The sequence below is a fragment of the Seriola aureovittata genome, chromosome 5 (assembly GCF_021018895.1).
Source record: "Seriola aureovittata isolate HTS-2021-v1 ecotype China chromosome 5, ASM2101889v1, whole genome shotgun sequence".
NCBI lineage: Eukaryota > Metazoa > Chordata > Actinopteri > Carangiformes > Carangidae > Seriola > Seriola aureovittata.
The window spans coordinates 16,940,373-16,966,258 of NC_079368.1; the positions used below are offsets into that span (position 1 = coordinate 16,940,373).

The window sequence follows — 25,886 nt, forward strand, 5'->3', positions numbered from 1 at the left end:
GTATATCATATACAGCTGTAGAAGACACTTTTTAAGTATGATTCATTTTTTAAATTATAATTTTAAGTATAACGGTACTTGCATAATATTCCTACACTCTCACTTCTTCTTTGTCTTACATTTCAGCCTGACTACATATGAACATGAAAAAAACAAACAACAATGTAAACACACATTTAGGAAACATACTTTGTCATATAATTTTTCCACAGCCACACTGGGCACTCACCATATAGCTACCTCCCAAACTAATTACTACTGAAATGCATTTGTACTGTATATAGCAAGGTTAGGCTGCAGCACCACTTTCCAAGAGACAGCACTCCCCGCCGTGTTTCATTTACTCTATCACCCAATACTTATTCCACTTGTATCTCCCATTGGGTTGCTTCTCCCCCCCCTCCCTCACCCATCCATTGTATCCAGCCTCATTAGCACATAACAGGCTATCAACATTCATAGCAGGGTCCTGATTTAGATGTTCAACCTGATTAGCCTTTAATGAACTGAGACTGGCTACCCAAATGGAAGTGCACACAGTGGCATAAGACAATAACACATACATACAAATGTAAGCACAGATACGTCTTAACATTATATTCCCTGTGGTACATTTATTAGCCTCTGTTTTGCTCCTGTTTTGCTCATTATCACATTGAAGACATTGAATATGAGAGATTGCCACCTAATTATACTGTATGATGGCAGACAAGGTATACGTTAATTTGTGTAGAAAAAAATTGTTGAGATGTTTCATCTTAAAGAGAGATCTCTGGTACCTCTACAGCACTACAAGAACAGATTATACTGCAGGGCACTTTTAATTACTGTGACGTGTGCTTAAACAGTGCATATCCCAAAGGTGCATTTAATAAAACTATTAAAATCCAAATGAAATGCAATGCACTGGTGCATTGGTCTGGTTTTTCCGGTTGTCCATCTAATACAATATTCGTTTGACAAGGACAAATGGAAAGGTAAAATTAGCAGCGAGCTCATACTTCACGCATGTTTCATGTTTCTCAAAGAGTATGAAAGAAACTTATAAACCTTTCTGAACAATTTTATTTCAATATACAGTAAATACAGGCGAAGCACCACATCTGTGGTATATGTGCTCTTCAAAGACAAAAACATAGATGAGCCTCTATAATGAAGAGAAATAATTGAAGCTCATGGCCTCTCCTTTATCTTTCTTTCCTCTCGTTTGCCTCTGGGGGAGTTTATTAAAGACCCATGCTGCCCTTGGATATTCAATCATTTTTCAGTCAGATGTAATGGATGCACTGAATGAATGCAAAGCCTGGAAACTCATTACAACAATCAGAATATGAATTCTTTTTGCCCCCCCCGTTCCCTTTTCTCATCTTAAATGTCTCTCATCTTTGCATAGCTTTAAATAGTACAGACAATCTGGCTGGTGTGCTCCACTCTAGATTGTTTGAACTAATATGCCGATAACCAATCATTAGTATGTACTATAGATAAAATATTCCATCTTTAGTCTATTTACTTTGTTTAGCAATGATGCGCTGCATTTGAAGCAGGAAATTGCCCTCTGAATAGATGAATGAAGTGCTCTAATGACAAATGACAGAATGTCACATTCACATATAGCAGATGGGATGCATTGCAACACACTGCTTGCTAATCATCCGCTATCCAGTTCACACATTCTGCTCTCCAAATATGAGGCAGAGGGGCAGATTGATGACCAATATTAAAAAATACCTTCGTTTCATTTCAAGAGGGAAAACTTAAGGCAATGTCGATGTGCAGTGTTAGATCTGCTTCAATTTTGCTGGCATTTTTTTTAACTCTGGAGCAATATACTTCTCTGCGACCTGTAATTTTCACCCACTTCCCCTAAACCTCTATGTGTTTATTTTCTCCTATCTCTCACCCTCTGCTCCAGCTCCTGGAGTACTTTCTCACTGGCCTGCTCTGCCTTGGTTACCACAGCTTTTCTACCCTCTGGTTCAATCGAGATGGTCATAACACAGCACATGTCCACCAGCTCTTCCTGACATCTCCTCATCCCAGCATCAAGCTCACCTCTCCGGGCTGGGTCACGCTTCAGAACCGCCTTCTCCGCCACAGAGAAGCCCAGCAGACCCGTCAAAACCTCATCAGACAACTTCACGTCTAAGTAACCAGTTCCGTCAGATATTACTGCACAAATACTCCAGACACCATTGTTGCCGCTCAGTTTCCCCAAGAGAGTCACAATGAAAGCTTTGACACGGATCTCAGTGGTGTGGGGGTGTGCTTTGGACATCAGCTGTTCTAGGAGGAACAAGTATGTAAAAGGTGGCGTGGTCAGAGTGAGAGCAGGGACTGTGCTGTCACACTGTGGATCTTCATTAGCTGACAGTCTAACAGAGTCTGTTTGCCCCTGAGGTGTGCTGTGCGAGCTCTCACATGCAAGCTCTGTCTTAGTAGAAAACCTATCTGTTAAACTTTTTGATGATTTGCTGCACAGTGTATAACTGGAGCCTGAACTTTCTGTTGTGTTGGTAGCGAACTCTCTCTCTCTTCTCGGTCCTTGTTGAACAGGGAGCTGATTTGGCCCTTCAGTCCTCTCAGGTTGCACTCCATACGTTTCTACATCTTCAAGAAAGCAGTCCATATCCTCATCCATAAAATCGCGCTCATTGTTAGTTACAAATTCAAATTCATGCGATGGCTCTAGAGCTGCTGGTGAAAAGACAGATGTGGAAGTTGCTGCGGATAACCGCCCTGTAGCTCCTTTAGTACAGCCTTGATAGTCTGTTTTCTGTGTGATGGATCTGGAGTTGCTAGGTCCAAACCGTGACCCTGAGCCATTTAAAATGTGCTGCTCAAACAGGGCGGTTTTGGGTTTTGTTGCTCTGTCCAAACTGTTAGGACTTCCTGTTATTCTGCTGTTATTTTGTGGCGTGCTTCTGTGACTGCTGTCAGACTGCGCAGTAACATTTGTTGTTTCCTCAAAAATCATGCTGTCCAACTCATCTAGGGGCAGATCATCAAAATCTTCATCAGGAAAGTCCACTTCTGCCATGTCATGAGATTGGACCGCTTGCTGAATCCTATGGTCAGAAGGTAAGACTTCAAAGAGGTCAGAATCATCTTGCTCATTATCGTGGCGACGTCCTTGGACTGAACCACCTCTGTTGCGCTGGGTCGAACCACTTCTGTAAGAGCGAGTGGAAGCTGCACTTCTGGAAGACACCAGACAATAATGTTGGAATGAGCTAACAGAGCTTTTAACCATGGCACAGCCCATGGCAATCAAAAGAACATTTTCATTGAAACTTTTTGAAAAAAATAATACTTATACTCCAGAAACAGCACTACCAAGAGAGTTTTACGTCATATGTCACTCGCAACTGTTAAGTCTTATCTTTGATTGCAGCCTGAAGTTGGTGAATTAAGCAACTTGCCACCAGGCAGATTCTTCTGCAGTTTATACTATAATTAGTAAATTGCATTTATCCTTATCAAACTGCATTGTAATGAAAACTGGTGAATATCAACTTGGAAAAACAGAAATGTATTGGAGTGCAGGAGTAAGAGCTCCAGTACACCGTACACAATCGATTTTGGTGTGACGTTTTGATTCTGCTCTGCTGTTTCTCCTCATTCAGCAGTTCTAACAGTGTCTTAAGCACAGTATTCATTTAAATCATTCTTGTTAATGCAACAAGAATTTGTATCTTTCATTAAAAAAAGGAACAAATTGGTCGAAAGCAAGCAAACAAAGACAGCAACAATTTCAAAAAAATAATACAAAATAAGTGTGTACATAGGCTGTAGAATGAAAGCGCTAAATGCTTCCTCAAGTAGCTGAACGGTGATTTGATATTTTTCTCTGAAAAGTAAAATTCAAAATGTTAACGTATATTTGCCCATCAATGAAAACCGAGGAGTCACAGCATTAAAATGTCAAGACATCATAATGTTAACCACTCACCTGGATGAGGCTGCTGAGACAGAGGAGGTTCTCGAGAACTGAGTGGAGGTCTCACTGAGTGTCCCGTAGCCACTCTCCTGAACAGACCCATCCTGAACCCTTCCCACTTCTTCCTGGGCCCCCAGACTGGCCAACAACTCTGCATCATCCAGCTCCAGGTCCTCCATCTCCTGATTACCTGAAAAGAAAACAAAAAGAGACTCTGTATCAGGACTGTCTTAAACTTGAGTTCCTTCATTCATTCCTCTAATTAATCATATCAGCTGACCATCACAAAAAAAAAAATTAAAGCATCCATTAACTTTCTTAAAAAGGCATATGGTACATATTCTGTGCTCTCAGTGACCTTTGTAGCACATGATCTACCATTAAACATACACAAGCTACCTTGATGTGATGCTGGTGGGGCCTCCTCTCCTTCCTGCTGCTGCTGCTCCTCAGGAAGTCCCAGCGTCCGACACAGCACCCTGCCCTGTCAGGATTGTATAGAAACATGCCACTCAATCTGTATATATTATTGCATGTTATACACTGTATAAGAACAGCTGTGATTATGTCTTTGTTCTCACTTAAAGCGGTAACCAAACCATCAAACCTTGATATATTCTCAATATATATACGAGAAACACAAATCAACAGGTGATTAGTTCCAGTTTATATTCATAACAAATGTGTAACTAAGACACAGAAAACACAAACATGGATTCGTAAAAACCTACTTTTGACAGATGATAGAAACCGACAGTTTACCTGATTATTCCTGTCCACCAAGTCCTCCACCTCACCACCCAGGACTTTGATGTTAGCCGGCCCCAACAGCAGCATCCCAAGTCTGCAAACCATCTGTCCTTGCAACTGCAGCTTCACACCAGGCCTGGGAAAGTCACCAGCATTTTAGAAAATATATAGCTAAAAGAAAGTGTTTTTAAAATTTATTACAAACAGGCAGCAATATAGCAGTTCCATGTCTGTGAACTTCAATTTTGCTTTTGTGACTTCTCTACCCAAAACTAAGAAATCCTCTGTAGGTAGCTGAAAGTACTCCCTCTGTCTCTCTAAAATTTGCTTAAACGCATGTGTTATTATAAAACTGAGGCACAGTTGCTGACAAGACATTTTTGCTCAATTTTAGGAGGGCATAGTTCTTCTTTTTATATGATTAGCAGCAAAAAGAGTGTCTTATAGATCAAATCTTAACCTGAGCGCTGTGCTGAGTGCAGGTATAGGCCGATACTCCATGGCCTCCAAGCTCTGGACTCCATCTGTCACCTGTACAACAGAGACAGTATATATGACCAGGAAAAACTGAACTGTGAAATTATTGTGAAATAATTACATTCTAAAAATATTGAAAAAGAAATGTTCAACATTATTGCTGCCCTAAACTTATTTTACTTAGTTGTTTTAGAAATTCTAAAAGTTGTTTAGCTGCAAATCTTCCCTGATTGAGTGAATTTGGAAATAATTGCAGCTCTGTTGAAAATGTAAAGCTGGTCAAAGTTCATCAAACATATCTGCTTTATTACCTAGCTGCCTTTTGGCAGTGACTTCCATGCATTTCAACGCCATGCAACCAATGACTCCTAGGACTTGCTCAAAATGGTCTGAGAAACAGTGAAATAAATGGAGAAAAAAATAGCCAATGCAACGTTTCTAAGCAACACTAACACTATTCTTGAGAAACCATAGAGCTGTGACAAGTGTATTACTTAAGGTGAAAATTACAGTCTGCGCCTCATATTCCAGCAATTTACTCTTTCATAAATTCTCACTGCTTGTACCTGGCCACTCGGATTCAGTTAGTAAGAGAAGCGGAAGTCTTCATGATTTTACCCAACCAAACACAAAGACAAGCCTCGTTGTATAGGGTTGAACAATATAATTGTGCAGACTTATAAATAGTGTGACGCTGCATTTATATCAAATCCACTATATTCAATACTAATTCATATAATGCAAAAAACTACTGTAACACAATTATGCTTCAAGTCTGCTGTGATCTCAAACTTTTCTTTTAACGAAATAATAATACAGCTCTGTCCTTGACGAGTACCGTTTTCCACAACAAGGATCTCTAAAAGGAAACCTTGCAATAACTGCTAGTCTAGCAATAAGCTGTGAAGTGCTACAAATTATTTCACTGTTGTTTGTTATGAGAGAAAAAAATCTCTGCAAGTGCAAAGACACTCTCACAATGTTTTATTGAGTATGGGTGTTAATGCAAAAGCCACTAGTTCAAAATACACACACAAACATACTAATTAGAGGTAAGTACTCATAATTTGTTGTTGTGTTTTTTTAATTGAACTTGTTTCAAGGCTAAAAAAATCTTGTTTACCTTCAAAGATGAGACTGCCTTAGTTGAGAGGCTGACAATTTATATTACAACTATTAGGTCCACTGGGGCACAACATCAAGATTTTAGGGTGATTTGTTTCTGAAATGCCTCTGACCTGCAGTAGTAGCATACGGGTAGGTTTGGCTTCCCAGGGCCTCTGCGTGATCTGTGTGACTGCAGACACCTCGTCGTTGCCACAGTCAGTGCCCTTCCACTTCTGCAGCTGACCATACGCAGGCTGACTGACATCCAGTAATGAGTCAACCTAAAACAGAGTGAGATCTTTGATTACATTGCCTTTTCCCTGCATATTAATTTCTTAAATATCTAGTTAAATATTTGACACTACGGTCTTATTACAGTATAATGGACATACAGTTCGGTACTTGAATTGCTAGTATTATTTGTGAGTGGAAAATGCACCTTTGGCTCCCATCATTGTATGTTCGGAACATTTAATTACTCTGTCTCAGGGTTTCCAGCTGGGTTTTTATATTTTCTGTCTAAAGAAAAACTGGAATCCAGTGGTGCTTTGTTATAAAGCAGCTTCTGACTGTACTCCAATCATCTCTTTTCCATGAAGTGCCCAAGAGCCTTAATTTTGCTACAACAGCTTGCTGTGTGATTTTGTCTTTTTTGCCTATAATTGTCTTCTTGGTTTAATATCTGTATTGCACAAAAGAACACACCAATCATGAAACCGTGAAAAGAAAATTTTCTCTGGTCAAGTCAACTCTGGCTAATTTATCATTTTCTACTGATCAACAGGCATTGTGCACAACATGAGATCTAAAAATAAATATGAGTTTAAATATATGACCAACAAGCCTGCACCTGGACACAGAATGTGCCACTGAGTTCAGTCTTCTGGGCCACAGCAAGTCCTCCAGGGAGAACAGCGTAATCCAGGTCTCTCAGATCTGTCAACAGCCACTGGTCCAGCGCCTAAAATTGACATGAAACAAATTATGATACACTAACCTCAATAGACCAACACTAGTCACACTTATCTTTGTGTCAGATCTAATTGTGCTATTAGAAAAGTTTCAATATTTCAAAGAAATTATTCAGAAAATTGAGAATTTTCACAGGGAATTTGAGGCATAGTGACTCAGCTGTGTGATAAAGTCCCTGCAAATTTTAGATAGATAGATAGATAGATACTTTATTTATCTGCTAGGGGAAATGTGTCCATTAGCTCATTGTTGATGATAATAATAATAATAATAATGAAAACAGTTAATAATGAATATACAATAATAATCAAATTAGTCCACTTCCTTTGGCTGAGGTGTTGCCTGATGGCAGTGGGAACAAAGGATCTCCTGAACCTCTCTGTTCTGCAGCATAGTGAGATGAGATGTTTGCTTCTGATTTTGGTCTCTTATTCGTGATATGAACATGATCATCTGCATCACTGAATGAACTGATGTCAATGTCATGATGCTGGAACCACCAGGAATGAAGCATTATTCTCCTCAACTATCTATATGAAAAACAAGATAAACCTTGGCCATGGAGAGACACAGTTGTTCAGCAACAGTATTTAGGTACAGTGTGGCGTACAACTGATGCGTCAATGCAGGAAAACATATCACACATGACACCACCGGCAGCTGGTACAGCTGACACCAGGCAAGATGGATTCATTCTGTTTACACAATTTTTTTTGCCCTGCTATCAGCATGTTGTAACAAAACCGGGTATTTGTCAGATCAGGAGGTGTTCTTTCACTCTACCACCCACATTTGCCGATCATTACCCACTGTAGCATGATCTTTCTGTTCTCAGCTCACAATAGTAGAGATGTGCCTGGTCTTTGGCTTTTCTTTGCTTGTCTGCTTCAAGGTTCAATGGGTTGGTCTTTCTGTGTGCTACATATTAGGAGTGTATGGTTCGGCAATATTTGATGACTGCTGGGCCCCACATTGTGTATAGCATCTCTCAGCTAGTTAAATTACACTCTGCGTTGCTGCATCTGCGCATGCAAGGATACTGGAATTTCCTTCCATACAAGAAAGAAAGAGACACAAATCATGTGCAATGTCAAGGAGATTATTCATTTCAACCTGGGTTACTTCTTATAGAGTGGTTCACAAGACAGAATCACACCAAAGAGCTAAAGAGGTATATGCCATCACATGCAACAGCTGCAGGGATGCAAATTAGTTATTTTCATTGTTAATCTGCTGATTATTTTATTGTTTTTCATGTTTAGTTATGTAATATAAAAAGGTGACATCTGGTAATTTTGTTGATTTTTGTTGACAAAAATCAAAGATGTTGACAGTTTTTAATAATTTAAAATGGAGAAAAGCCTCAAATCTCCACATTTGAGAGACCAGAACCAGCAATTGACATCTTTACTTGATTAAATGGCTTAAATGATTAAAGAGATTATCAAAATAATTTTAGATAGATTTTTTGTTGATTATTGGTCTGATTGTTTCTGCTCTACACAACTGTAGTGAACACTATTTACTACAGGTGAAATGGCAAGAACATTAGATAAGAGACTGAATGAACAGTGGAAGCAGCTAGCAGCTGCCTGTGGACACCAGACCAAAACTAGTGACAGCATCAACTGGGAAGGGGTCAAAGGTCATCAACCAGTAGTCATTTGATAGTCCATCACACACGACAAGAGACCAGCTTTTGAACTGACACAGGGGTAGTCATCTTCCCCCATCTGTTATCACATCCAAGGTTTATACTTAATCACATGATAATAACTGAGCTATCTCCATGACAACTGTGCAAACCCCATCTGCTGAGAAAAACCATGAGACGGAAAGCTCCAGAAACAGCTAGTAACTGGACACTGAGTTAACATTTTTTGTGAAGTGTGGTCATTTTGCATTCAGCTGTGCAGTTAGACAGTCAGACATCCTGCCTACCTGTTGGTTGATTTGCTGCTGTGACAAACGACCTGCCCCTCCTGCCTCTTCCTGTAGCCACTCCACGCAGGCTTCCAGCCAGGCAAAGGGCACCTGGACATGCCAGGAGGACTGCAGCCAGGCTTGTGTAGCATGCACCACTGCCTGTATCTCAGGTGCCATCCTCTTCCTGTGTGTATTTGACTTCCACTTTCTGCTATGTCTATACAGGAACACAACTCTAACTTCTGATAGGCTGTTATTTTGAAGTTGATGCAGCCAGGTTGATAACAGAATTCAGTTATTTTTCAGTAATGACTCTGCTGTGAACAAGACATTCATGGATTTATTTGCAGACTGAATAGTTCCTGTTCACAACATTAACCCACTGTTATTTTTGTAAAAACTGTATCTAAAAGGTTTTGTGATGGCACATTAATTGTCAAATTTCCCTCTGTTGCAAGTGCAGTCTACAAGATGTGGCTCATATGCTGCATTTAATTTAATTCATGGCACAGAACCCTGCAATTCCTGAGGTCTTAAAGGGGGTCTCTACTGGTAAGGGGTCATCTTCTCTCTGCATCTCTGGAACCACTTGACAGCATAACATAAACCATAGGTATTGCTTCCTGTTATTTTCCTGGGGTCATATCAGCATGTATAAGCTCTGTATCTCTGCAGAGGGTCACGTACTGTGGAGGAGAGAAAGAGGCAGACTAAGTATTAAATGCAGGCAGGGATAGCATGCGAGAGAATAATAAAACCTGGAAAAAATAAAGGTTATATTCAGGAAAGCACTGTTGTAAACGTTACCTGAGAAGCATGGAGGCAGCCTCTACCATGAGTGTTGTGGATAGCAGCCAAGGCGCCAAAGTTGACTAATCAAACTTATTTAGCTATAGTTAATGCTGTGGCACCTTAGCTTTGTGTCCGTACATGCCCACAGAAGCCCTTATGTTCAAATACAAATCTTTTAAACCTAACAACAGGCTACTGCCTCTACAAGTTCTCAGAAAGACACAAATCCACACTAGCCATGTAGATCATACCTTATAAACAGGAATAACTTGAATGTCCACAGTAAACGACCGATCTAACTGTAGCCGGAAAGAGGGCTATTGCATTATTTTGAAAACGCCTCCAATGTTGCGATTGACGTCTGTTGTAGCCAATTGGATCGCTCTCCTGTTTGATTTGCTTTCTGTTCAACCAATCAGCACACTTTAGCTGAACTTGTAGATTTCCAGGTTCGGTAGAGAAGGAAGGGGGCGAGCGAGGTGTTGCACCGCAGGTTTGTGTTTTGACGGTATTTTCCCCGTTTTTTCTGTGCCACATTGAGTTTAATGCAACCGAAGTGTAAATGTGCTTTATAAAATATTTATTGAGCATTCCCTTTGTTTCTTATTCTGTGTCCGGGTATAACGCTGGCTAATTAGCTGGCCAGGCTAGCCCCTCTTGTGCTTAACCGAAATTATAGCAACATGGCGAAATTAGCTAGCTGCTAGCCTAAGTGGCTAGGGCTGGTCTTTGTATTAACCGATTGGTACGGTTTTATCAACCCACTAGCTTTAAATCGGTAACATATCGCGATGCTTTTTGTCGTATGCGACTAATTACGTGTTTGAAAGGAGTATGGTCGAAATGTAGTGAAATTACCAATCCAAATCGACACGATGAAGCTCGTAGCTAACGCATTTCCCTCCAGGCTAGTTAGCCATCCCGGTAGCTAGCACTAACCACAGTTCACGATTTATCGTTGGGTTCAATTGAGCTAGCTAACTTTCGGTTTGGGCAGTGTTAGCGTCTAAGTGCTTAATTTGTGGCGTCAGTTGTTAAGCTGTAGACAGCTTAAAATTGAGAGGTCACTGTTATTTTCCGGGGTAAGATAGCAATTGCGTTATATATCAGCGCTACTGTGGGATCTAACGTTAATATTGTTCGTTCATCACTCAGCTCTTGACTAAACGACCGTGGCAGTCGCTCACCTCCTCCACTCCGAAACATTACAAAACACCTGCCTCTCTCCACCCAAGAAATCCTATTAATATCACGATGTGATAACATTAAAAAGCTAATTGCGTCCCTTCAGGTGATGATTGTAGGTTTTAATGCTTGCTAGATAGATGTTAAATAAGCACACAAGACCTGTATTGTTAAGTAACGTTATCAGTCACCGCCATCCAAACAGAGAAATAACTTAGTGACCGGAATCGGTGCATTTCGGTTGCTGTCACTCGGCCTTTTTCATTTTACATTTCAGTATTTCAACTAGCCTCTCCCTCCCCGGCAGGTCGCAGCAGCTGTTTGGTCCTTGCTTTTTTAGTTCCGCCTATCAACACGCCCTTGTCCCTGTAATAAATATCGGTGAGTGCCGCTTTTCCGTCAGTTTTTTTCGCAATTTCATGCCGGCTTCTCGAGTAACCGGATAACCAGAATATAGGTGTAATGTCTAAGTTCTTCTTTCCCCTTCTTACAATGCCGACAGGCTACCACAGCTCAGAGGGGCCAGTTTTCTGCTTCTCTCTCCCTGCTGCCTCCTTCTCTTCCCCGGACCAAGGTGCCTACCGCATCTCTTCCACTGTCAGAAGACCATGGAGACAGAAATTGAACAGCAAGAAGACACTTCATTTAGCAACACGGAGACTAACGGTATAAAACATATCTTCTTTACATTTGTGGTTATGTTGTCAAAGTGCATTGGTTTATTGAGAGGTTTGAGAAATCCATCTATATTAGAAACGTCTATGTGTTTTGTAATGAAAGGACAGCAGGGACAATGTTGTAGGAGCTGCTTACTTACAGCTCTGATTTTGAAAATTAGTGCAAGTTATCAAGGATTATGAATTTTCACTTGGTATCCCTCTTAGAGGTTAAATGTCTCAAAATGTTTGTGCATCAGTCATAGAATAAAACTATATATATACATACACACAAAATTGTGCTTGTGTTGTCATAGAAGAATTTCCTAGTTTTGCACACAATTATTTGTAGCTTTAGCTAATAATATGAAAACAGAGTCTGAAAATATAAGTCTTGTTAGCCTGTGCTTTCTGTGGTCTTTCTGATAATTCAATTTTATCTAGTGGATGGCTGTGCATGCAGGGTTGTCAGTGTGTGTTTTTATCTCCTTATGCCAGGTAAGCGCCCTGCTGAGGATGCAGATGAGCAGAAATCATTCAAACGCTCCAGGAACTCAGACGAGATGGTTGAGCTCCGCATCCTCCTGCAGAGCAAAGTAAATCAACCCCCTTTTCGTTTCACATTTCATGTTGAACCCCTTTCATGTGATTATCTCTATTTTTGTCTTTCTTTTGCGCGCCACCAAGACTGCCGACTTCTTGTACTGCCTCCGTTTTTTAGGGTTTTCTTTTTGTTGCCCTGATCACAAATGTGCCTTTTGATACACACACGCACCTTGTTTTTTTAATGGGAGTACCAATGCTCAAGTTCTTTTTAACATTTATATGTATTTTTTATGCTTTGTTTTTATAAGTATTCTCTGTATTCTCAGAACGCAGGGGCTGTAATTGGAAAGGGTGGCAAAAACATCAAAGCCCTGCGTACAGACGTGAGTACATCTATCTATTTTATACACCCTGAATTTTTATTTTGTTGAGATTTTTTATTTTGTGTTTTTTACTTTTCCCTCCATTGGTGTTCCGCCTCTCAAAACTACCCAGTCTCCACTATAAGACAGCAGTTCTCATTACAAACATTTACCCTGGGATAAATAATTAAAAACTTATTTTGGTATTTGGCAATGTTTTCTTCTGTGTAAACAAGGGATGTGGTTAGCTGATGCCTATGTTGATATTAGCCTTCTGTTCATGAGATCTTCTGACAAACGCTTTGGGCTTGGTTTTATGATTTCGTTCTCACATGAAAACCATGTGATTGCCTCAGCTAAACTGGCCCTAGGCACATAAGTACAATTTCATGTCCATTTATTCCTCTATAATGATAGTTTATTGTAACAATGCTGTTGTGGCAACACTGATGCTCTTATTAGTTTAAATTTATGGCCACAGTTTGGTGTTTGAAGTCGCCTGCAGTGCCAGCTAACATTTTTTATAGGAGTTAAGGCAACACGGACAGTACTTAATTCATTCAGTGTCATTGCCTGTTTTGTAGCCCTCCACAATTTGTTCAACCCCTCTCTCACTGTCTCTGGTCTATTCCCCAACTTTGAACTCTTCATGTTTTTAATATGCCATTACCCATTTTCCAATGTCACCTTTTCTCCTCTTCTCTCTTTGACAAACCAATCTCTGAGAGAATCAAATTAAAGTCACGTTTACACAGTGTAGAGCCTGTATATTAAAAATGTATTCCTCTCCCCTCTTCCCTCTCCCTTGTTTATTATTTACTGTTGACTTTTTTGCCCACTTCCTCCTCTGTTGCCCATGTTCTGGATGGCCCCTCCTGCGCCCGCCCACCTGACACCCTGGTTGGCCCTGCCCATAATCGTGCCCTGTCCCTAAATGGGCGCCTTACTTGATTGACATCTGTGCTCGAATGGCCCTGGCCCCTGCCCATGCCACGCCCAGTACAATGCCAGTGTGTCAGTCCCAGACAGCAGTGGGCCTGAGCGGTATGTCCCTAAGCTCCTCCCTCTCACTGCCTGTCTACAGGTCAAACAAACAAGAAGAAATGAATAATAAATAGTCATCCTGCCTCTGTCAAGTATTTTAACCTACCTGTTCTCACAGTATTTTAGCCTGAGTCAAAATGCTTAAATGCATTCATGTCCAAATCTGCCTGTTGAGCCTGTAAAAGTCATGTCAACATCCGTTATATGCCATTTTTAAAGTCACGTCAACATTGAAGCATAGGCTGGTGTTGTCAGGATTTTTTTCCACAATCTGCCACTGTCTTTTTAAATCTTTGCTATAATCTGTGCAATATGTCCGTGTTTTTTTTTTTTTTTTTTTGGTTTATTTTTTTATATTTATTTTTGTTTTATTTTCATTGATGATTACCTGTCCTCTTTTATCTTTCGCGTTTTCACCCCCCCCACCCCCACCCCACCCCCAAGTGGATATACTGGTGTTTTTGTTTTTTCGTTAGTTTCATAAGCTCACCTGCTTCTCGCACCCATCTCATTCTTTCCTTGTGATGTCCTCATTATATTGAGACACTCAGACTGTTGATCCATTCTCAAACGGAAAAGGCAAGCTAGGATTCAAGTGTTGTGTATGTGTGTATGGGTGCGTGTTTGTTTTTCCTTTCCTGTCTTCTGCTTCATCTGAACTTGTTTATCAACTGCTGGAGCTACTGAAAGTACAGATTATGTCTCTCTGTCCCACTCACCTCTGCATTTTTTGGTTTTGTTTGTCGCTTCTCCCATCCCTTTAAAAAGCATCAACTTCAGTGGTGGCAAACCTCATTTTCCATGGTGTAATCTGCTCTGTTTCCTTTCTTCAGCTGTCTACCATTCTACTTCCATGTACCAACTGTGCTTAAGTTCTATTGATCAGTAAATTCATTGTTTATTTTATTATGTCACTAGGTGGGTGCAGACAACAAAATTTTATTTACAATTTCTTGGCCAAAATTAAGAATCAAAATAGCTATCTGATCCAAATTTTTAAGATGGAACCTTTCTCAAATGATAGAAATAGGAAAGAGGAGTCATTCATTCTCTTCATCTTCCCTGATCTTTAAAGTTGTGTTCTTATTTTGGGTCTTTGCAGTCAAAGTCTTTGTGGTGTGCATCCACCAAACTATGCTTTAGGATTTTAGAGTTCTCACTGGAACCATTGGTTCTTATTGCTGCCAGATCGTCCTCAGATTCACCCTCCCCGTTTTGCCCCTTCAGTGATCACCTAATGCAGTCACTTTTCTTTGGGTCCCTTTTTATTTTGTCTCTTTTCTTCCTTTCTCTGGACAAAAGACTGTTTTCTTTTCATCGCATTGTTTGGGTACCAAGTTTTTCCCAGTTAGTGTTGAATTACCGATGACCTTGCATGTGAATGTTTATAAAACACTGGACCTCAACAGTTTATTTAGCTGTGTTAGTCTCAGTAGAGAGATGGGTAAATGGGGTTTGACTGTTTTTCTATGGCAAAAAAGGGGATGTCATGAATTCTCTGATCTGAAATGTTGTTCCCTCCCTCTCCTGGGATGCCTTGCTGGCACTCCCCAACCCCACCCTCTCTGTGTGGCTGTGCTCTGCCTTGTCATTGGTGGGTGAAATATGAAGCATCCTGAGCATCAGTGCTGACATCGAGACAGTTGGAGAAATCCTGCTGAAGATTATCCCAACACTGGAAGAGGTGCGTGCCTCTTGAGCTTATTTTCTTTGTCTTCACGTCCAGTTGAACTTAGTGAATTAAATTATTCATTTGGAAGTGAAAACAACTGGTGCTGAATTTATTGTATGTGCTGTAGTTTTGTGTGCTTGCCAGGTATTTTCACTTGCAAAATAGTAGTATATGAATTTATGCATATGTAGATATATTAAATTGGACTAGTTAAAACCAGTCTAATTACTTGTGTCTTAACTCTATTTTAACTTGCCATTATCTGTCAGATATCTAAATAGATTTGGTCATGGTGTTAACTTCTTAAATGTTTCCCTCAGTACCAGCAGTATAATGGTATGGATTTTGACTGTGAGCTGCGTCTGCTGATCCACCAGAGCCTTGCTGGATCAATCATCGGGGTAAAGGGAGCCAAGATCAAGGAGCTCCGGGAGGTATGTTGATACATGGACATGGGGATCAGTTTTCACTATTAAGTTAGTTGCAAAGCAGTTTACAGACTGAAATGAGAGTAATGTACAACAAGTGTTCTCACCCAGCAATGTGTGCCGCAAAATACATGACAGGATTAAACCCAACACAACAAAAGTTTTCTCTTGGTAATATTTTGCTTTATATTGTGTTGGTTGTTGCATTTTATAAACTGTTAACATTCTTCTGAATCTATCTTCAATGTCCTGGAAGACTTAATGTACCTCAAAGACATGGAAATACCCATAAAATGGCATAGTTGTTTTATCTGTGAAATGTTAATTGTTTTTCTGCACTAGAATCATGTACAGATGGGTGACAAATTAAAGGGAAAAACCAACGTAAAGAGTCTTGGTAAGGTGTTGGGCCACCACGTGCTGCAGGAACAGCTTCAGTGCTCTCTGGAACTCTAGTGGAAGGATGGAACACCATTCTTCCAAAAGATATTCCCTGATTTGGTGTTTTGATGATTGTGGAGGGGAGTGCTGTCTAACACATCAGTCCATAATCTCCCATAGGTGTTCACTTAGGTTGAGATTGAGTGACTGAAAGCCATAGCGTCTGATTCAAAGCATTTTCATACCCCTCGTGCCCTATGGATGAGGGCGTTGTCATTCTGGAAGAGACCATACTAATCAGGGTAGAAATGTTTCACCATAGGAAAAAAGTGATCACTCCAAACAACTTTGTATTGATTTGCAGTGAACCTTCCCTCTAAGGTGACAAGTGGGGCTAAAACATGGCAGCAAAATGCCCCCCACAGCATAACAGAGCCAGCAGATCCCCTCACTTTAGGGGTCAAGCATTCAGCCCTAAACCGTTCTCTTGGTGTATGCCAAACATGACCTCGCCAATTGTGGATAATATGGTGAAGGATGACTCATCTAACCATATCACCTTTTGTGGTTTTTGTACCACTGACTCTCAAATGTGCATTCATCTTTGTAATGAGGCTTTTATGCACTACAACCCTACTATGATATCTCTCGCTGTAACTGAAGAGGGACTTTTCTTGCTGACAAAGTCTCATCATTTACTGCATTGACATTCTCAGTCACCTGAGGGAGAGTTGATCTTAGTTTTTCCTTACATATTCTACTAATGCAGCATCACAGTCATCAAATGTGCACAGTGAGCCACAATGTCCGACCCTATTTACTGATGTCTTTCCTGTAGATGTGAATTCAGATGTCTCTTTAGTCATTGTTCCTATTGAAACACCAGCCAGTTGAGCAATCTTTGTGACTGAAGCTCCTGTCATTCAAGCCCCAACAATGAACCCTCTTTCAAAGTCACTTAGATCTTTTCCTCTTGCCATCTTGATACAAAATCATAATCAACTGGCCTTGTTCAGCATTTTTATACATACCACAGAGCATGATTGGGTGTTAATTGCTTAATTGTACCATGTATTCTCCATTCATTTATTCAGGTTAATCCTTTCATTTGTCACCTGCCTGTAGTAGCTTTCTCCTTTTCTCTGCCTGCTCATGTGTGCCTGTGCATATGTGTTTCTAGAACACAAAGACCAGCATCAAGCTGTTTCAGGAGTGTTGTCCTCAGTCGACAGACCGGGTGGTGCTGGTTGGCGGTAAAACAGAGAGAGTGGTGGAGTGTATCAAGACTATGCTGGAGCTCATCTCTGAAGTAAGAATCTCCATGGTGTTTGTGAAGCCTTTTTGGGATGTACCACCCTTTAGACATTGAAGGGAGAGGGAATGTATTGAAGCCCTTAATTAAATCCTTTTTTTTTTTTTTTTCTGAAAGAAGATATTGAAAATTTTAAATGCATAACCGTGTAAGACAAATAAATGGGAATATGTCCCTCTGTCCTCCTTTTTTAGGCTCCCATAAAGGGCCGTGCACAGCCCTATGACCCTAATTTCTACGATGAAACGTATGAATATGGTGGATTCACCATGATGTTTGAAGAAAGGGGGGGTGGCCGCAGGCTTATGGGAGGGTTCCCCATGCGCGGGGGCAGGTCCAGTGGTGGAGACCGTGGTTTTGACCGCATGCCCTCTAGCAGAGGAGGACGGGGACCCATGCCCCCTTCCCGCCGGGATTACGATGAAATGAGCCCCCGCCGAGGTCCTCCTCCACCTCACCCTAATAGAGTTGGCAGGGGGAGTAGCCGTGGACGCAACATGCCCATGGGACACCCACACAGAGGAGGGTAAGGGATAGACATAAATGATGTACAGTGTGTTGATCTTTTGTCTGTCACTTCCCTGCTTTGCTTTTTCTTTATTACGCAAATGAGTCCTGTCACAAGGTGTGGCCACTTACTTTGGTTTGTTGGTATTTGTGTTTAACTTTTTTCCCCTAAAGAATTACAATTGACATACTGTCAAAACTTATACGGATAAAATCTTGTAAATATTCTTTGTTTTATTGAACGCTATAGACCCAGATGATTGCATGATCCTATTCATCAGTTTGAAGTTTAGTCCTTTTACTCCTGTTAACCTCTTGAATTTTAAATGTTTGATATTTTAGACATGCAAGGCTCTGTTCTACTTAAGCATATGCTTTTTTCCCCCTCCTCCATCTACATATACAAAGCTTAACCCCCCTCCAGGTGCTTATTTTCCATTTAGATGTGTTCTGCTCACAGATTTCACTAGATTTGCTTTACATTGTCTAATTCATAGGATAAACTGAGTCCAGTATTCTGCATGTAATCCAGTGTCCCACTATGCACCGCTATGGAAATATATGTATTCATGATTATCATTCCATTAATTGTATGTGCTCATCACTGTATGTCTGGGTGTGTTTGTGTGTCTTTTTCCCATCTCCATCTTGCCCACAGAGATGATCGTTACTATGACTCGTACCGTGGCTCAGATGACAGGTCAACGTAAGTTTCTGTCCCCAAACCTCTGCCTAAACTTCCTAACTTATCTTAACAGGGATACTTTGACATTCTTATATTATGTTATTTTCAATTTTACCACAACACAAGTGCTCTGTAATGGTAATTTACTGAAAGATTACTGAACATTCCTCATTAATACCATCGGGTGGTGCTTCCTGTGGAGTAGCATTTTACTCTTTGGTCTTTGTGAGGATTAAGTCATTTACTAGTGCTGACAGTTGGTCAGCATATCTTCCATTTACAAGTGTGAGAAATTTTTAGCTATGATTGGATTAAAATTAAATTTGTATGTGTTGAGGTATCCCTACACATCCCATATTTCTCTGCCTTACTCCTCTATTGTTGCAGTTTTTTGAATATTCCTGGTCTTCTCATAGCTCATGGGGAAAAAACTGTTTATAAGCTTTTGCCCTCCTGTCATATCCTAAACCCCAATACTAATTACTGCCTTACAAGCATTCATTTCTCTACGGTCTGTTTGCCTGTAGTATCCTAGCCTGCATAAGTCCCTTAGCCTTCTCCCCTTTTACCCATTTGCACTCTTATGCACTTACTTGGAGTGCTTTCTAGGGAACTGCATTAATGTTGTATGACCTGTGCAATCTGCTATTCACTCCCAGTATTTCCCAGGTTGAGAGAATGTATTTGTGGTGGTGTGTATGAGGGTCATGTGCTGATGGTCGAGGATTTACATTTGCACATAAAATAGAAAAATTCTGGCAAACCTGTACATTAGTTTGCTCTTTTGAGTTTCAGTTTCATGCTGCCTTGGAAAAGAGAAAATAACAGATGCATAAAATGCGTATACTTATTTTGATCGGCTGTTCAAATAAATTCTAAATTGGGAATCTCTGCACTCTCTGTAATCAGAATAATGATGTCATGTCTCAGCCTTGGTCAAACTGATGTAAATATGGCTTATTCTGTCTGTAGAAAAATAATTTCAAGGCATCCTTGTAAGACACTTATTATATTGGGTTGAGTTTATATATTTTTCTTGATTACTATATGTAATACAACATGGCTACAGAGAGACACTGCAAAAGCAACAAGTGATGTTAAGTTATGTTGTGGCTGTAGTTTGACATGACATTAACATCTGTGCTTGCATGTTTGTCAGGAACAGCACCAAGTAAACCCAAACACATTTTGTCAGCTAATACCTTTATGTGAAATGGGTTTTTTTTTTTTCTTTTTGTTTTTTTGTTTTTTTGGGGGGGGGGGGGGTGCAGCAGCCCTTGGCTGTGATCATCATCACCACCACCTGTCACTCCTCTCACCATAACACTGTCAGAGCTGTTCCTGTTACTGTGTGGGAAGATGGCTGAGAGGAAATGTGTTTATACTGTAATCTTGCTCAGCGTGTGTATGCAGTTTGACCTAGACCAGAAAATTTCTTTGGAATGTTGTCAAGCATTTTTCTAAGCATTTTCTATTTCTTTCTACCCCCACCCACATCTCTCTCACTCCCTCTCCCTCCCTCCCTCCTTCTCTCTCTTTCCCTCCCTCCCTCTCTCTTTCTCTTTCTCTGCCCCCTAAACCATCTCCCTGCCTGTGTGGCACTCTTTCGTCACCAGTGACAGAAGAGGCAGACCGGATCGCTATAGCGATAACATGGTTAGTAACCCTTTGCTAAATGCATGCAGCTCTGGTACTAGCATCTCATTGGGTGCCAGCGTCGTCAGGCTAGCATACTGGTTGGCTCTAGCACCAGACAATTGTCCATTGTGTTGTCATGTTAATAGCGGTTTATTGACAATACAAACATAGCTGGTCACTCGTGCACATGCATGTGCACACACTCATCTGAGCCCTGGCCATGTATCCAAGCTAGTTTTGGCATGGTGTGAGCCATTCCACCAAATGACCATAATCACCACAGCCGGAGACACCCCATAATAATCAGCTATAATTGCCCTCTTACTGTGTACTTTTCACGGCCAGCCTGTTTTTCCTGCAAAGAGAGGGAGGATGTTGGGGGTGGGGAGGGTAGGGGTGGCCATGGTTGGTTGCTAGGCAATAATAACGCTTTGTTGACAGACTAGAAGGTCTCTCGCTCTCTCTCCCTCTCTGAGAGCTGGCAGGATACTGCCTGCCGTTGCTCAGCAACAGCTTTTTGAATTGCCTGTTGCCCTGGTGACAGCAGCAGCTGAATAGCAGGTGAAAATGGGGGCTGATGGAGATGCAAGGAGAGACGGGAAGGGGGGATGGAGGGAGGGAAGGATGAGGAGGAGTCTGGTTTATGGATGAAAACTGGGTGGCTTTTAGTTGAGTCTACTCCATGGACGAGGCTGCTGCATCATCCATACATTTATGCTTACAAACCATCGTCCATTCATCTGGGATTTGTAGAATGATGAAAGGAATCGGCTGAACTGTATGTAACCTGTCTGTGTTTCTGTTTGTTTTTTACAGAGTGGAGGAGGATATGGTAAGTGCTCTGCCTCACATTTTTCTGTGGCATTATGTGGATGTGGTTTCAAGGTTGTTAATGTGTCTTAATGTGGCTGAGAGTATAGGCCTCTGTGTTCTTCCCGACATACTGTAGTGTCTAGCATTTTTTCCGAATGTTATGTGTATGACATGTAACATGTATGGTGGCAAACTGGCTGATTGGACATTGCTGGTGTTTTTGCGAATTGTTTGCAACACTATTGTGCATTTTCCTGAAACAAGTAGAATCCACTTAAAATATAACATATGTTGAAGATGGTACACATAGCTATTATATGTCATCTTTTGAACATGTTTGAGTCACAATTTTGTGTTTATTATTTGGTGTTTGTCAATGCCACAGAAATAACTGTTTATCACTCAGTGTTCTTTCTTGTGTCCTTCTCTGTTAGACAACAGTTCTTCCTGGGATAGCTACCAATCCGGTAAGTCTCTACACTTCATTTATAAGTGTGATTAGAAAAATTTGCTGAGCCACGTGTGATAATGTGGACAACCAAGTATTGATTTTTAGTGCTCTACTTACGATCCCTCTATATCTGCCCTTCTCTTCTCCCACCTCTCCCCTCCCTCTTGCATCAGGTGGACGTGGCTCGTATAATGACATGGGTGGCCCGGTCATCACCACACAAGTGACGATTCCTAAAGATGTGAGTAAATTACAGCAACATAACATATAAACTGACACACCAAAGAAAGATGCTATCTTTATCCGCTACACCCTCATGTCGTTAATAGAATTCAGTCAGGCTGTTAAAAAAAAAAAAAAAAAAAAAAAAACTACATTGCCATATGTGATCACGTCATCTTCACTCTCTCATCCTTACACACACACACACACACACACACACACACACACACACACACACATATATATATATATATATATATATATATATATATATATATATTATATATATATATATATATATATGTGTGTGTGTGTGTGACATTCTGTCATGTTTGCATATCATTCTATTACATATCATTATATAAGTGTCTGGTACAGTTTTCCAGTTGTAGGGACCAATAAGTTATGTTGTGTCCCACACATTGACTTTTTCCATATGCACCTACACTAGTACTACATAGTAAATATTCAGTGTAATCAAAAAATTTTTTTACATTTTACACATTGTGCTAAAATACTTAAAATATCTGAAACTATATTCTCTTAAACATATCTGACTGTCACACTTTGCATCTCCATCTCCTCTTTGCCTTCCACATTTTTTAAGCTACACACATGGATCCCTGGTGCATTTGCTTGTCTAATGTCTGCCTGTTTTTTTCTTTCTTCCCCACCCTTTTCATTCTCTTCTTGGTACCTCACTAACAGCTGGCTGGTTCTATCATTGGTAAGGGAGGCCAGCGGATCAAACAGATCCGCCACGAGTCCGGAGCCTCCATCAAAATCGATGAGCCTCTGGAAGGTTCTGAGGACCGAATCATCACCATTACTGGCACCCAGGATCAGATCCAGAACGCTCAGTACCTTCTACAGAACAGGCAAGTTCTGACACGGCCTCAGTGTAGTAAACTGACTTCCATCTGATTAAATGTAGAAATTCTTGATTGAGTCACCTAGTTGTAGTTAAACCATTTTAACCCATCAATTTAGTTTGTGTTCTTAGAGTGAAACCCTTTGTCCATGAATTTGTTCCGTGGGCTCTTAACCTGGCCTGTGCTCACATCTGTTGGGCAGCATTATAAAAAGTTGGTTAATGCAACCCATCTTAGAAAGTCTTGTAAACTCATGCAAGCTAAAAAGAACTACAAATACGTAAAAGATGCTTTCTTTCTTAACCTCACTTTCAATCTACTGAACCACACATGCAGAGATTGTATATTTGGTTAAGATTGTAAATGCATGTTTTTCCTGAAATTGCATCCTAATACTAGTAAACCCACTTTTTGTTGGGTTATGCATTTCTGTTGCCTGCTGTCTCTTCACTAACCCCCTTCCTTTCTTCCCCATGCAACCTGCAACTCGTTCAAACCTTCCTCTTACGTGAAATGGCTGTGACGGAGTAGGCAAACTTAATAGTTGCACTTACTGCATAACATTTTTTTTAAAGGGGCAATGTGATTGACATGTTTCTTTGACTGTCACATTTGTCCATTGAATATGATTGATAGAAGAAGAAAAAAAACATTGTCTATTTTCCATCTAAGCCATTTCACTGTGAAGCAGGGAGTGGATTGATTCTTCCCCTGGCTGCTGCTGTGTGGAAGACTAGTGATTTTGTTGTTTTTAGTTAGATCAACCGACAACAAATCACAGTCTGCCAAATAGCATGGGCTCCTCCTCTTCTGTCTCCCTTGGCAACCAGTAGGCACGTATAATACACACTACTTCCTTGTTGATGCTATCTGAGCTTAGCCCGAATGCTAATACAGTTGTAGACCTGCCGTCGTTGTCTCATGAGTAGTGTAGTGTTGCCATGGTAACTAACCCTGCCTCCCTCTTCCTTCCTCTCCTCCCTCTTCAGTGTGCTGCACCTGCTTGGACACAAGGACTAACCACACCCCTCTTTTTCCTCCTCCTCCTTCTCCTCCTCCTCTTCGTCTTCCTCGCTCTCCTTCAGCCACTTAATGTCACATCTTCGCTCTCTTCCCCTCCGCCTGTCTTTCTTACTCACTGTTTGTCTTCCCGCTCTGCATCCCTATCCTTTTCCTCCCAAGACTTCACCCTCCCACAGCTACACTGCTATATATTTAAACTGTCATTGACATTGAATTGCAGTTTTCCTGCTTGTGTATTTTATTTATTTTCCCACTCTTTTTATTTCAGTGTGAAGCAGTACTCTGGTCATTTGCTGTAGACCCAGGAGACTCAGATTGAAGCAGACTCAGATTGCCCCCCCTCCCTCAACCTTTCTGCCCCTGTCCGACACAGCCCCTTCAGACTATTATTCTGGATCGTGGGTGTCTTTTTTGAATTTTATTTTTGTATTTTTTAATGAAATAAATGTCCAACATTCCTGTGCATAAAAGAAAATGTAGATGTTCTGCATTTTTAAGAGTTTAGTCCATTAGCTTATCAGATACACTTTGCTTTTTTTTGCTAACACTCACATCTATCAAAAATATTCTTCAGTCTCCAAATAGACAAAAATAAACATAACCTTTATTTTTTGATGGTTTTGTTTTTTATGACTTGTATGTGTATGTATGTGTCTCCGGTTTAAATTTGTCCTCTGTGTGTACATGTGTGCGCACGTGTCGGCGTGTGTGGGTTGATGTGCTTTCTGTTGTCTATATCGGTCCCTTCACACACAATTGTCCCACATTACCACTCTGTGCAACATGCAGAATGTAAGCTACGTTTCTCCTCATATTGAAACATTTATATGGCTTTTTTTTTTTCTTTTTTTTTAGAGATGTGGTAATTTTACCCTTCAGAATGGATTTTGGGATGTTTAATTTGGGACTCCTGTACACACTAGTTACAGGACAGTGTGACTAATTTGTAAGAATATCTACAGTAGTTGTGTGATGAAATAAATCAGAATCATTTGAGTAACTCCTCACAAATGGAACATGTAGCTAGAAATTATTGGAGGTCTGACAAATGATATTGAACTTAACTATTTTGTCCCTGCAATTTCCTGTCCTCTATACTTGTTTGCTCTCCATGCTGTAGACTTCACATTGACAAATTGTAAAATGAATAAAGATGATGCCACTTTTTAATGAACAAGTTTGCATTTCTAATGAGCTTGCTGGTTGTTATTTTGCAAAATCCTTGCTGGATCAATTTCCTGTGCTCTGATGACATTTGAGCTAAAAATGATATGTGACTGTTTTGGCAAAAGTCCAGCTGCCATTTCTGGCATTTATATTATTTATATTTCAAGATAATACTAGAGAGATGTGATGTCTGCAAATTGTTTTTGTCCAAAATCCAAAGAAACTTAATTTACTATCACGATAAAGAAAAGCAAAAAATCTTCACAGTAAAGAAGCTGGAATTAGCAAATGTTTGGTATTTTTTATTTAAAGTTACTCATTAGTTGCTGATTCTTTCTTGTTAAGTTGACAAAAGCTGAAAGTTTTGACTTCCCTGGTAGCAGTTAGCATTAGCAACTTAATTCCACTTAATGTTCATAGGGAGGTTACTGGATGTCAATTCACAAAGCGGGCAACAGCCACAACCACAGGATCACTACACAACATTTGAGTCAACAAAATTTTAATAATTTGCACCACTGAAATAAAATATCAACAATGATAGATCCTCCATCTTCTATAAATCTTACAGTTTATATTGAGCCTGTTTGTTGTAAAGATCAGTTGTTTGTCTGTGCCAAGTAATTAACATTCACAAAAACCTCAGGCAAAGTGGTATTATTCCATCACAGGAGATGTGTAAGGCTGCAACCAGCAATTATTTTCATAATCAGCGCATCTGACAATTACTGTCTTTAATAATTGATTGATTTTTCAGTTAATAAAATGTCAGAAAAGAGTGAAAAATGCCCATCAGTATTCCATGTAAACCAAGGTAATACAGTCATCTTGTCAAAAACACAAAAGTTGAGTTTACTATCATAGGGAACTGAGAAACTAGGAAGTAATCACATTTGAGAAACTTTACTGTTTTTTTTGTTTTTTTTCCAAAATACTCGAAAATTACCATTATTTATAT

General features: G+C 40.2%; 2 protein-coding genes across 3 annotated transcripts; one reads left to right on the plus strand and one right to left on the minus strand.

The window, feature by feature from the left end:
- Positions 1–1,049: 1,049 nt before the first annotated feature.
- rmi1 (RMI1, RecQ mediated genome instability 1, homolog (S. cerevisiae)) lies at positions 1,050–10,256 on the minus strand. The gene is made up of 9 exons (XM_056375696.1): positions 9,980–10,256; positions 9,188–9,858; positions 7,125–7,235; positions 6,406–6,555; positions 5,151–5,221; positions 4,703–4,826; positions 4,340–4,424; positions 3,953–4,130; positions 1,050–3,200 (listed from the first exon to the last, which is right to left on the minus strand). Exons 2-9 carry the CDS (start codon positions 9,347–9,349, stop codon positions 1,883–1,885), a joined length of 2,199 nt encoding a protein of 732 aa, XP_056231671.1. The 5' UTR covers positions 9,350–9,858; positions 9,980–10,256; the 3' UTR covers positions 1,050–1,882.
- A 126-nt stretch (positions 10,257–10,382) lies between these two features.
- On the plus strand, positions 10,383–24,938 carry hnrnpk (heterogeneous nuclear ribonucleoprotein K). 2 transcript variants are annotated; one of them, XM_056375697.1, is made up of 17 exons: positions 10,383–10,457; positions 11,457–11,530; positions 11,652–11,815; positions 12,304–12,401; positions 12,678–12,734; positions 13,714–13,757; positions 15,369–15,441; positions 15,750–15,863; positions 17,419–17,547; positions 17,745–18,076; positions 18,716–18,763; positions 20,359–20,398; positions 21,197–21,212; positions 21,628–21,660; positions 21,818–21,885; positions 22,575–22,744; positions 24,030–24,938. In XM_056375697.1, exons 3-17 carry the CDS (start codon positions 11,758–11,760, stop codon positions 24,058–24,060), a joined length of 1,311 nt encoding a protein of 436 aa, XP_056231672.1. In that variant the 5' UTR covers positions 10,383–10,457; positions 11,457–11,530; positions 11,652–11,757; the 3' UTR covers positions 24,061–24,938. The 2 variants fall into 2 exon arrangements, with proteins under 2 accessions (XP_056231672.1, XP_056231673.1); XM_056375698.1 differs by lacking the exon at positions 18,716–18,763.
- Positions 24,939–25,886: the final 948 nt, after the last annotated feature.

Excerpts from the sequence above, each read along its gene's own strand:
- hnrnpk (XM_056375697.1), top strand. The coding sequence starts at position 11,758 with ATGGAGACAGAAATTGAACAGCAAGAAGACACTTCATTTAGCAACACG. Across the intron at positions 13,758-15,368 it reads GACAGCAGTGGGCCTGAGCG|CATCCTGAGCATCAGTGCTG; the intron begins GTATGTCCCTAA and ends TGAAATATGAAG. Across the intron at positions 15,864-17,418 it reads AGATCAAGGAGCTCCGGGAG|AACACAAAGACCAGCATCAA; the intron begins GTATGTTGATAC and ends ATGTGTTTCTAG.
- rmi1 (XM_056375696.1), bottom strand. The coding sequence starts at position 9,349 with ATGGCACCTGAGATACAGGCAGTGGTGCATGCTACACAAGCCTGGCTG. Across the intron at positions 7,236-9,187 it reads AGCAGCAAATCAACCAACAG|GCGCTGGACCAGTGGCTGTT; the intron begins GTAGGCAGGATG and ends TGTCAATTTTAG. Across the intron at positions 4,425-4,702 it reads TGGTGGACAGGAATAATCAG|GGCAGGGTGCTGTGTCGGAC; the intron begins GTAAACTGTCGG and ends CAATCCTGACAG.